The following is a 12,409-nucleotide window of genomic DNA, read 5'->3' as shown; positions in this document are numbered from 1 at the left end:
TGGTTTCTATCAAAGTGATATGGATTTGATCCTGAATTTTAGTAAAACAATGGTGCTAGATATGTGCTTGATGAGACGCTTCCTATGTCTCAAGACAATGCAATACTTATATAGTATTAAGCACATAACATTCTTTTTGCAAAAATTTATTTCTTTTGTCAGAAAATTCAGTGCAGAAAAATAATTACAAGCGATAAGTTTAAGCATCACCCAATGTGTTCAGTGTCCATAGAATATCTGGATGGATTCTTCCCGGTGCTTTGGTTCTGTTAGCAGAGACTCCAGGTGGAGGATTGATTGGCGTCTTACTACGCCTGATGCGACATTGGGTGAGGCCTATACTTGTCCCACTGGTTTCTGCCAGTTCTGAGCTGATAGCACTGCTGGACATCTTCCTATTTCAAAGGGAAGTAAGCATGATGTGACCTGCTGCACTAAATTTCCTGGCCAACAACTGCATCTACGGTCCTTAACATTGCCCATTCTTTGTGCTTATTTAAAAGAGCTTGAACAGCACATATTGAAACCCCAGTCTGTTGTGACATGTTTGCCTAGGAGAGACTTTGCTGATGCAGTATAACTACCTTGTGCAGGGGCGTAACTAGGAAAGACTGGGCCCCATAGCAAACTTTGGACTGGGCCCCCCTATCCCCTAGGTGCCACACACAGCTTCCCTTGTAGATAGTGTCCTCTGTAGATTGCTCCATACAGCCCCCCTGTAGACAGTGCTATACAGCCCCCCTGTAGACAGAGCTACACAGCCCCCCTGTAGACAGTGCTATACAGCCCCGCTAAGACAGTGTCACACCCCACTTGTAGATAGCGCCCCCACCTTCCCCATGTATATAATGCTATAGAGCCCCCCTGTAGCTATCGCCATACAGCCCCCCTGTAGTTATCGCCATACAGCTTCCCTTGTAGATGGCGCCATACAGCCCCCCTGTAGATAGTGCCATACAGGCCCCCTGTAGATATCGCTATACAGTCCCCCTGTAGATAGTGCCATGCAGCCCCCTGTAGAAAGTGCCATACAGCCCCGCCTGTAGATAGTCCCATACTGCTCCCCCTACAGATAGCACCATACAGCCCCCCTGTAGATAGCGCCATACAGCCCCCCTGTAGATAGCGCCATACAGTCCACCTCACCCCTGTTGATAGCACCATACAGCCCCCTGTAGATAGCGCCATACAGCCCCCCTGTAGATAGTGCCTTACAGATCCACCTGTAGACAGCGCCACGCTGCCCCTCCTGTAGATAGTATCTTATAATGACCCCCTCCTGTAGATAGCGCCATATAGCGACCCATCCTCCTGCAGATAGTGCCATATAGCCCCCAAACAAATAAAACATTAAAAGTCAACATGATACCTCCCTGCTCTGCCATAGTGTTCAATATAGACGCAGATACTATTAAATGTGGCGTTAGTACTGCTGTAGCAGCCATAGCGGCTCCACCAGGCATGGGGGGGCCGTGACAGAGGGCAGCACGTGAACCCTCCTGCTGCGGGCCCCTTAGCAGCCGCTATGGCTGATACAGCGGTAGTTGTGCCACTGACCTTGTGTTTTGTTGCTGTGCTTAGTCTTGCCATGGTGGTCCTGTGACATGAAAATATCTTTCACAGCCTCACCTTTGTAGCAGAGTTTGGCTGTTCCTCACCCAGATTTAAGCCTCTTACACAGCTGTTTCTGTTACAGTTAATGACTGTGTTTCAGCCTACATATGAACATGATGATCATTATCACCTGTTTTGTATAATTGGTTAATCATACACCTAACTATAACTCAATTACTCCACCCTGCCATTATGAAAACAGACGATCTTAAAATCAGGTATGTTACTACCTATCACGATAGATGGGGGGAAATGCGCAAGTGTTTGTCCAAACACTGGCCCGTCCTACAAATGGATGGTATTCTATCAGAATTCTTGCCAACTAAACCTGCAGTAGCGTCAAGGAGAGCAAGAAAGCTCCGGGATACACTTGTTCACAGTTACCACCAACCACAAGTGGCCAAACCGAGTTTTGGTGCATCAAAACCACGATGGGGCTGTCGCCAATGTGGTCAATGCATAGCTTGCCCTAATATTGTCAGTGGGGACGATTTTGTGGATTCCATGGGTGAAATAACGTACAAAATCACCTGGCCCATCAATTGTAACACAAAGGGAGTAATATATTATGCATGCTGCCCCTGTCCAAAAATCTACATTGGTCTTACCACAAGAGAACTCAAATTAAGAACGAGGGAACATGTCAATAGCATTGAGGCAGCTAGGGGCACGTCTCTTGACAATATTTATCTCCTGAAAACTCTGCCACGACATTTCTTCCTGCACCATAACTGTGCATCTAAAGACCTTAAAATTAAAGGCATCGACCATGTGGAGCTTGATTTGAGAGGTGGTTCTCTAATGCAAAAATTGTTGCGAGTAGAATCCAAGTGGATTTGGAAACTCAAAACACTACAACCGAGGGGTTTGAACGAAATCCTGGGGTTTGCAGCTTTCCTGAAAGGAAAGATTTTCCACGGTGTCATTGTTTTTAACAAATGTGTTATGTGTACAGCAATAGCCATTTTTTAACATATGATTGTTTTTAGTCCTTTTAGATTGCCAGTCATGTATGGTGCATTTGCTATAATCTAACACTCTATTGACCTCCTGAGCCTGTGACAACTTTTCTCTCCCACTCCCCAATGGATGTGGAATCTACTAGAGGACGCCCTGTTCACCACTTATTTTGCCAGCGAGGACTTGTATTCCGGCCTAGTTGTTGAATGTACCCATATTCCACATTGGTATTGCTCTCCGTTATCCTGTTTGAGCAGACAATAATACTTATAATATTTATCTTGTATGTATTTATTGTATACATGGTGCTTTGTTTGTTTACGTGGTATTACTATTGTTGTCCTGTGAATGTTAGTTGTTGTATTCCACCCCCTATATCTGATTTTGGTGCACGTAGGCATGTATGTAGGTGTGCATATCTGCCAATTTCATCTTTTAAATGCATATTTTATAAATTTTTTATATATATACATTTTTTACACTTTGTGTATAACACACATTTATTTTTTGCACTTATTTATTGTATCTTGAGACACACACATATTCATCAATTACATTTAGATGTAGTTGTGGATATTCACAGACAGACCACGGTTAGGATATATATTTACCTAACATGTATTATACGTATTTGCTACATGCTGCCATATACATTTTTGTCCGCACATCATCACTCCTTCACATTATTTTTTACTCATCATCCAATATTCACCCGCTTTATTTGTCACTCGCACTACCCTTTACACATATTCACACGTCATTTCTCACACACATACATACGTTTCACTTTATCCATTCACTAATCGTAAATTCACCTTAGCATGTCCAGTGGTCACTTAGCTCTGTTTTTAAATTGGCTGCGAGCATAATGTTCGCCTATATTCTTCTTCTTCTTTTTTCACATATGTTTGTTATTTTTTACTTATTCTCATTAGCATTCTGCTATAGTACACTGGTTAGTTTGCAGGGGGTCACCTTCACTTTCACTACTTATTATACTTGATACTGGCTGGTTATGCAGGACATACGCACGTGTATGTATTAGCGTGTTATTGTATTGCATATACTACATCTGCTATAATTGATGTGTATTTTGTTTTACTGTATGATATACATCAATGCAATCAATTGTGTTCTACTGACTATGCTGCCGTTCAATAATGAATGTAGGTTCTGCTATACTGTCATGTAATTGTTTTTATATTATGCATACATACATTCTAATTATATATTCTCTTGTGCGCCTGTTATTCCATTTGCTTGTTATGCTGGTGGTGTATGCAGGAATGATGCGTAAAGTTTAAAACTTGGGGTTTATCAAATTCATCCATCCACTTATGCCTATTTTTACTTGTTCCACATATTCTAAACATCACTCTGTATACTCTTATTATATTATTTTGTCTTCCTCTTTTTGTTTCTTTTTCTTCCCCCTTTATACTATACTGCGTAGGGAAAGGTTAGGGACAGTCATTTCACCCTTTCTGTGGTTTTATTTATTTTTCTTTATTTTTCATTGTTCGGTCATGACGCGCCCCCTGTGGCGGCCATGAGTACTACCAGCATTTTCCGGCAGCTATTATCATTCTTCTGCTGTACGCGTGCGCGGTGCCGCGGCCCTCGGCCTCCTAGCTCGGATTCGGGACACGTGTCTCCTGTGTCTTCTGCTTCCGGGTCTGTGACCCGGAGGTCGATGTGCCGGCCCATGAATCCGCGGGCACAGCTGCCTCTGCAAAATGCATGTGCTTGGGAATTGGTGGGGGTTATTTAAAAGGCCGGAGAGCACACTATGACACCACCCCCAGACGAAGGCTTCCGGGCCGAAATGCGCGTCGGGGTGGACTCCAGATATTAAATTTTGAGATGGGTAAGATACATTGATTCATTTCGATTTATTGCAGCAGGTACTTGTGTTATGATGTGACATCCTTCTAGTTACTCTCCTCTACCGTTCATGGGCTGTTGTCCCAATTGTATTACATAGTGAAATTATACATTGTATTTATTATTGCTGCATGCACTACCCAGCACTTTGTATTGACACACAATTGGCTGTTTTGCACATTACTTGTTAACCATTAATGCTATTTGCTACAGTTGTGCTCAGCCTATCTACATAGTGCCATCATTTGTATTAGATATTCTGGTTGTCCATTTTTCTTGTGGTAATCATCTCTATGTTTTTATTTATGTGTTTATTTTAATTGATTCAATAAACTTTCACTGTTTTAATTCATTTTTCGTGTGTCAGACTCCAAGTTATAGGTTTTGTTTCATATTTAGCGGGCTCACCGTCACCACCATGTTCACAATGGGCCTGTGGCCCGGTTCCCTATAGAGCCCACACATCACTGATGAAGGGGCATTCACTACGGATTTTGTAGGGAGCTGTTTGGTGTCCTCCATTTAGGTATAGTACCTAACTATAATCCTACAAAATTCATGACTCTACCTAAAAGAATTGATGCTGTTTTGAAGGCAAATGGTGGTCCCACAAATTATAGATTTGATTTAGATTTCTCCTCTGTTCATTCACTTTGTATTTTGTTAATTCATAAAAAACTATTAACACTTCTATACTCCTACTTTGCAGCATTTTTCCACAACTTTTTACACAGTACTGTATATATATATATATATATATATATATATATATAGGGAATTAGAAAGATAGATAATGGATAGGTAATAAATATGTGATTGTTAGAGATGGATAGCTAAGAGATATATAGATTGATAGCTACTGTATGAGATAGATAAATATTCAGTCTACTTTCTTTTAAGTGTTGCCTCAATGGTGATACTATGGTTTTCACACTGTTCAGTGTAGATCAGTGCTCTTTTAGAACATTATGGACATCAGTGGCACAGCTATAGGGGTCGCAGTGGTTGCAATTGCGACCGGGCCCGAAAGCTAGGGGAACCCATGGCCCATCGCTCCACATCTATCCACAGTTACCTGCCTTTCTGGGCCCTATGGAGTAAAATACTTTGGCCCCTGTTTTTCTACAGTAACAGTATACTTACCCTCCTTAGTTAGGTCCTCTTCATTTTTGGATTCCGGAGAATACTGTCTGCTCGGCCCTGTATCTAATTGTATCATGTGTGATACTGTCTGCTCGGCCCTGTATCTAATTGTATCATGTGTGATACTGTCTGCTGGGCCCTGTGCCTAATCCTGTCATGTGTGATACTGTCTGCTGGCACTGTATCTGATCCTATCATGTGTGATACTGTCTGCTGGCACAGTATGGGTCACTTAGGAGACTCAGCATTGCAGCTAAAAGCTGCGGGCCGTCAACCATGAAGAGAAGTTAGGGGGGAGCCCAGGAAGAACTTTGCACCAGGGCCCATGAGCCGCTGGCATCTAAAATAATCTTTGGCATACAAATTCCTGATGATTCAATTTCATCATACAAATATCTTTTACTTTATGTCCAGTTACTTCTAAGGGAAGCAAAGTATGAAGGCATAAGGACTATACAGTTGACAGCAGATTGTTTGGACACTGCATTGACTGGAAACATTCCTATTAGAATGGTGAATGTCATTAAGTGAAAAGACTCGGAGAAGAGCGTATTGCACTTTAAAAGACTTGGTGTACGTCAAGTTCCGGGTTTTGTGGCATCCTATTGGTCCACGGCCGCCTCAATGTCCGCTCCGCTCATTCTTTGCTTGTACTTGAATAGCAGCACGATTTCCTTTGTGTGCATTCTGTTTCTCAGTGAAAATTGAGGAATAGCATGCAAGCAAAGAAAATGGTGCTGCTATTCAAGTACAAGCAAAGAATGAACGTAGTGGACATTGAGGAGGCCGTGGACCAATAAGATGCCTCAGACCCAGGTGTACGTCAGAAGTCCCGGGTTTGAGGCATCCTATTGGTCCACAGTCTCCTAAATGCCTGCCTCTTTGATTACGCCTCAATGCCCGCTCCATTTGCCTCTTATTTGTAAAACTCCTCAGTGCTCATGCGCTGGACGGCCTGAGAAAAAAAAAAAGTCCCTGGAAAACCCCTTTAATTTCCATACAGCGTGTACTATGTTATAAATTGCCACACAGAAAAATACAAGGGTATTTCACAATCATACAACTTTACAATACATGGAAATAAAAAGATTAACATAAATTAGATTAAACTAAAATCCTAGACTATAGCAAGAGGCAGAAAAACTTACATTTTTATGATTTACACACTTCATTAGGACCAGCTCCCTGTATGCTCGCTTGGCATGAGTTTGATTTTGAAATGGCCGACTGAGTTTCTTAATGGCAACATTTCTATCAAGGACAGCATCGTAAGCAGCACTGAAAGACAGGAAAGAGAACCATCATGAGAACAAATGTTTCTGATAATACTATATCTAAAAAAGACGTAAAAACCACATTAAGAAAAAGTAAAGATCAATATGAAAAGCATAAACATTGTTCTATTGTACTTCTTCATCCTCCTTATGAAGCTACTTCATAGTAATGGATATTAAACGCCAGTGTTTCAGGTATATTGTTGTAATTGACCTAATGTCATGAACGTTGTCATGGATGCCTTACGCTCTTGCCTTCATTTACTTATATTTAGAATTCGTGCAAACTAAATATTTCCTAGGATTAACAAGTGTAGCCGCTGCGGCCGCACCCCATCGTCGGACAGCCGCAACCACAGACTCCTGGTCTCCTGCCAGCGTCTCCCTCCTCAGAGAAGGCAGCTTACGTGGCCATCCTGCCCTGAAATGTGTGCTAAGGTGCGCGTGCGCTCATCCCCGACTTTGAAGGGCCAGGGACAAGCGCATATTGAAAGAACCAATCCCCAGATCACCCTGGCCTGTAAAAAGGGCTCCGCCCTTCCACGCCTTGCCTGAGCGTTGTTGTTGTTGTTGTCTACACATGTGTATTGCAAACGGTCCCTTAGTTGTATCCTGCTCCCAGTGTCCCCGTATCCTGCTTCCTGTATCCTGTTGCTGTGTTGTTTCCTGTACCTGAGGCTGGGTTCACACGACCTATTTTCAGGCATAAACGAGGCGTATTATGCCTCGATTTACGCCTGAAAATACGGCTCCAATACGTCGGCAAACATCTGCCCATTCATTTGAATGGGTTTGCCGACGTACTGTGCCGACGACCTGTAATTTACGCGTCGTCGTTTGACAGCTGTCAAAAGACGACACGTAAAATTACAGCCTCGTCAAAAGAAGTGCAGGACACTTCTTGGGACGTTTTTGGAGCTGTTTTCTCATAGACTCTATTGTAAACAGCAGCGAAAACGGCACGAAAAACGCAGCGAAAAACGTGAGTTGCTCAAAAAACGTCTGAAAATCAGGTGCTGTTTTCCCTTGAAAACAGCTCCGCATTTTCAGACGTTTTTGGCTCAGCGTGTGAACATACCCTAAGCCTTTAGTTGGAGTTGTGTGTATCATCTGCCACGTCTGATGTCATCTGCCACGTCTGCTGTCATCTGCCACGTCTGCTGTCATCTGCCACGTCTGCTGTCATATACCACGTCTGGCATCATCCGCCACGTCTGGTGTCATCTGCCACGTCAAGCTCTACCCGTGCTAAAGCCTGTGCTACTGTCTGGAATCTTACAGGTACTCTTGTGCTAAGGACTTTGCATAGACTTTATATAGATGCTATGGCGGAGTGGCCTACTGGGTCCACATACCTCTAGATCGTGACAACAAGGATCTCTAATATATCTAAAACTGAATTGTGCTAAGGGTTTGAAGTAAAATTATAAGATTTATGATGTAATATCTAGACACTAAGTCTTGCCTCCAGATTCAGAAGATAACATGACCATCAAAAGAGCAAGGTACAGGTAACAGAAGGGATGCTTCATAGACAGAATACATTTAGATGATGATAATAATCGAGATGATTATTATAAATGATAAAAAAAATGTGTAATCCAATGTGTATATACCATAGAGGCAACCCATGCAGTTGCTATGGGTGTAATGTAAGAGGGGGGCCTCAAATTAGGTTATACATTATATTAAATGCGTTTTTTTACATTTCTATTAAAAGAGGCAGCAAATTTTACAACAACTGCTGGATGGTCATTTTGCCACCTTGGTAGCTCAGAGGTTAGAAGCTCAGGCTTATTCCACCTGAAACTAGGTTGACAAGATGTATTCTCAGATGTATTCCTTTATTTTTAAAAAACTATACATCCGAAAAAGGATTAACTTGTAACCCAACTGTATATGTATTTATTTATTTATTTTTGACCAATCCTTCAAATAGATCTTTAAAAAAAAGGTATAGAGTTGGTATCCATTTTGCTTTTTAAAAGGGAACTGAACATATTTTTTCTAGACAAAGAACACATGTACAGTGCACATACTGTATACTATGCACACACACACACACACACACACACACGCTCGTATCCTTACGTTTGCTAACGTCTGTCGCTTACATTATATAACTGTTAACCTTGCTAACATCCACATTTTATGTGGTGTACTGTTATATTGAAAAGTTCTTCAGCCCACGTTTTTCAACCTGCCATTTGAATGCCAAAAAAAAGGGCATTTTCGTCATACTAAAAATCTGCCCTATAGACGTCTAGGGTTATGGTTGGTTGGTATGGTTAGTAAGACTTTGGCTTCTCCGGGTCCCTATAGTAACAACCCATATATCACCACTTGTCCCAGTTCAATGCTGGAGTTTAACCTTCATTCCTGTTTTTCACTGATTATTGCAGGGCTGTCTATTGTTTAATAAAAATCTACAGAGATGCTGGGGCTATACTACAATACATGGCAAGCTGCAATATAACTGCAACTAATGGAGTGTTCCTGACATTGTACTACGTGGCTGAGCAACAAAAGCTGCACTGACACACGCTCAATATGTAAAGAAGGAAAATCCTATGCTATGCTAATAATTGCTGCACTGCAGCAGTGTCACATTTTGTTGTGTTAGAGCGCTGCAAAATGTATCATACAATAGTCCTCTGATGTATTTTTTAAGGGTCAGTATAAATAATGTTATCCTCACTAATAAGGGAAATGAAATGATATTTTTGTATCTGCTCTCAAGCATAAACATTCACTAATATAATCAGCAAAATCTGTTCTTTTAATGTCAATAAGACTTTCAGTTAACATATTTTATTCTGAGCTGTTCAATGTAAAGCTTCTATATTTCTAAGATATGCCATCACTTTCTGATCGGTGCGGGTCTGACCTCTGGGACCCCAATGATCCTAAAAATTAAGGGGCCGCAACACTGTTCTAGTGCTTCAGTTTTTCCCTGCACAGCTGTGATCCCGGCCACCGGATGAGCAGAGTGCTGCAGCTCACTTGAATGGGGCCGTCTGCAGTTCCCGTCACAGCAAGTGGCAGGGGTACCGCAAAGCCGGTAAGAACTTTTGAGGTGCCGCATCACTAAACCAGCACTGCAGCTTCTTTATTCTCAGTGTTGGCGGGGATAGCGGCATTCGAACCCTTATTGATCAGAAAGTGATGGTATATCCTAGCGATGTGCCATCCCTTTTGGTGATGGAAATAACCCTTTAAAGTCCAACATTTCATGTTTTTCAAGATTAGATAAAAATAATAAAAATTTTTGAACTTAGTCTTGGCCTAGATTTGGAGTTGAAGCACCAAGATCTTAAGAGCATCAAATTTAAAAGTCCCCACTATTGCAGAAACAGATTTATGAGACAGGAATAAAGTTAAAGGAATAAATACAAAGTTTAGGACCATTTATTATGACACATTAAAATCAATACAAGGTAGTCCAACTTGTCCCCTCCCTACATCTCAGCCCTAATCTTGCGATACCTCCCCACTCTCTACCCCAATACATAAGACTCTCTTTTTTTGGGGGGGGGGAGTAAGTTACATATTTACTGGCACCATTTTGGGGTACATATAATGTATTAAATAACATTTATTAAAGGTGAAGGTGTTGACTAAGATTAGAAAAACATTGCTGTTTTCTTCCAAAAACAGCACCAAGCCTGTCCACAGGTTCTGTCTGGTATTGTAACTGCTCCATTGAAGTGAATAGGGCTGAGCTACAATACCACTATAAGGGAAAAACTATACGGGAAAAAAGTGTTACACTGATAGGGAGTCTATTAGATCCTGCATTTAGTAGGGCCTAATAAGCTCTCTTCCATGGCACTCCAGTTTTGAGCAAATTTTAACAATAACGTGGAACGCTGCATCTTGATTCATTTTAATTTCTAAATTATTTTTTTTTAAATAAAATCTATCTAGGTTTTATTCCTGGTAAATTCTACACTTGGAGTACTAAAGGCTGACAGATAAAAATCCTGGTATTTAAGTGGACACAAGAAAGGATCAGTCCGTGACAGCAAAAAAAAAAACACTAGCCCCCACAACCGTGAGAGTAGATCAAAAAGCTCACGTCTCCATGTGGCCTCTACAGACGTACAGACTATTATTTTAGAACTGACATTTAATAACTGTGCCACATTTGACCATGCTTGATATTTGTATATCGGACCTAAAAAAGTTCACCAGATACTGTCATCCTGAGTGGCCATGGAACTGACAATAGTTTATAGTATATTACACAGTTGTCAAAGGGGTTGTCTGGTCACGGAAACCATTACCTCATTAAGGCATTCTGAATTTCCAGAAAGGAGTTCCTCATTCATAACTGCCTACAATTAGCCGTAGCAGAGAGCAGCTACAAAGAACGTCTCAATCTCTCTCTGGAGGACCCAGCAGGTTTATGTGTCACATTGACAGCCCATTGATTTTAATAGACACCAAGTTACACAGTTACATAGTTACATAGTTGGTACGGCTGAAAAAAGACACCTGTCCATCAAGTTCAACCAAGGGACGGGAAAAGGGAAGGAAAAATTTCTACACATAGGAGCTAATATTTTTTTGTTCTAGGAAATTATCTAACCCTTTTTTAAAGCCATCTACTGTCCCTGCTGTGAACAGCTCCTGTAGTAGGCTATTCCATAGATTCACAGTTCTCACGGTAAAGAAGCCTTGTCGCCTCTGCAGCTTGAACCTTTTTTTCTCCAGACGGAGGGAGTGCCCCCTTGTTTTTTGAGGGGGTTTTACAAGGAACAGGATTTCACCATATTTTTTGTATGTGCCATTAATATATTTATATAAGTTAATCATGTCCCCCCTTAGTCGTCTTTTTTCAAGGCTAAATAGGTTTAATTCTTTCAATCTTTCCTCATAACTTAAATTCTCCATGCCCCTAATTAGCTTTGTTGCTCTTCTTTGTATTTTTTCCAACTCCAGGGCATCCTTTCTATGAACTGAAGCCCAGAACTGAACTGCATATTCTAGATGAGGCCTCACTAATGCTTTGTAAAGTGGTAATATTACATCCCTGTCCTGCGAGTCCATGCCTCTTTTAATACACGACAATATCCTGCTGGCCTTTGAAGCAGCTGATTGACACTGCATGCTGTTATTGAGTTTATGATTTACAAGTACACCCAGATCCTTCTCAACAAGTGAATCCGCTAGTGTAGCTCCCCCTAGGACATATGATGCATGCAGGTTGTTGGTACCCAGATGCATAACTTTACATTTAGCTACATTAAACTTCATCTGCCAAGTGGACGCCCAAACACTTAGTTTGTTTAAATCTGCCTGCAATTCATGAACATCTTCCATAGACTGAACTATATTACATAGCTTGGTGTCATCTGCAAAAATAGAAATAGTGCTATTAATCCCATCCTCTATATCATTAATAAATAAGTTGAATAATAGTGGTCCCAGCACTGAACCCTGGGGTACACCACTTATTACCGGGGACCATTCAGAGTAGGAATCATTGACCACAACTCTCTGGATACGGTCCTTGAGCCAATTCTCAATCC

The 12,409-nt window shown here is 41.3% G+C and overlaps 1 protein-coding gene across 9 annotated transcripts in view; it reads right to left on the bottom strand.

Moving 5' to 3' along the window:
• MAPK10 (mitogen-activated protein kinase 10) overlaps positions 1-12,409 on the bottom strand; it is a 239,964-nt gene that overhangs the window by 79,562 nt on the left and 147,993 nt on the right. For all 9 annotated transcript variants that reach the window (XM_075860977.1, XM_075860953.1, XM_075860970.1 and 6 more), the window contains one exon: positions 6,750-6,879. In XM_075860977.1, the coding sequence (XP_075717092.1) occupies positions 6,750-6,879 (130 nt within the window). The remainder of the gene's footprint in view (positions 1-6,749; positions 6,880-12,409) is intronic.

Source organism: Rhinoderma darwinii, chromosome 1, assembly GCF_050947455.1.
Source record: "Rhinoderma darwinii isolate aRhiDar2 chromosome 1, aRhiDar2.hap1, whole genome shotgun sequence".
NCBI lineage: Eukaryota > Metazoa > Chordata > Amphibia > Anura > Rhinodermatidae > Rhinoderma > Rhinoderma darwinii.
The sequence above is the reverse complement of the archived record's forward strand: the minus strand, read 5'-3'. Positions and strand labels throughout refer to the sequence as shown.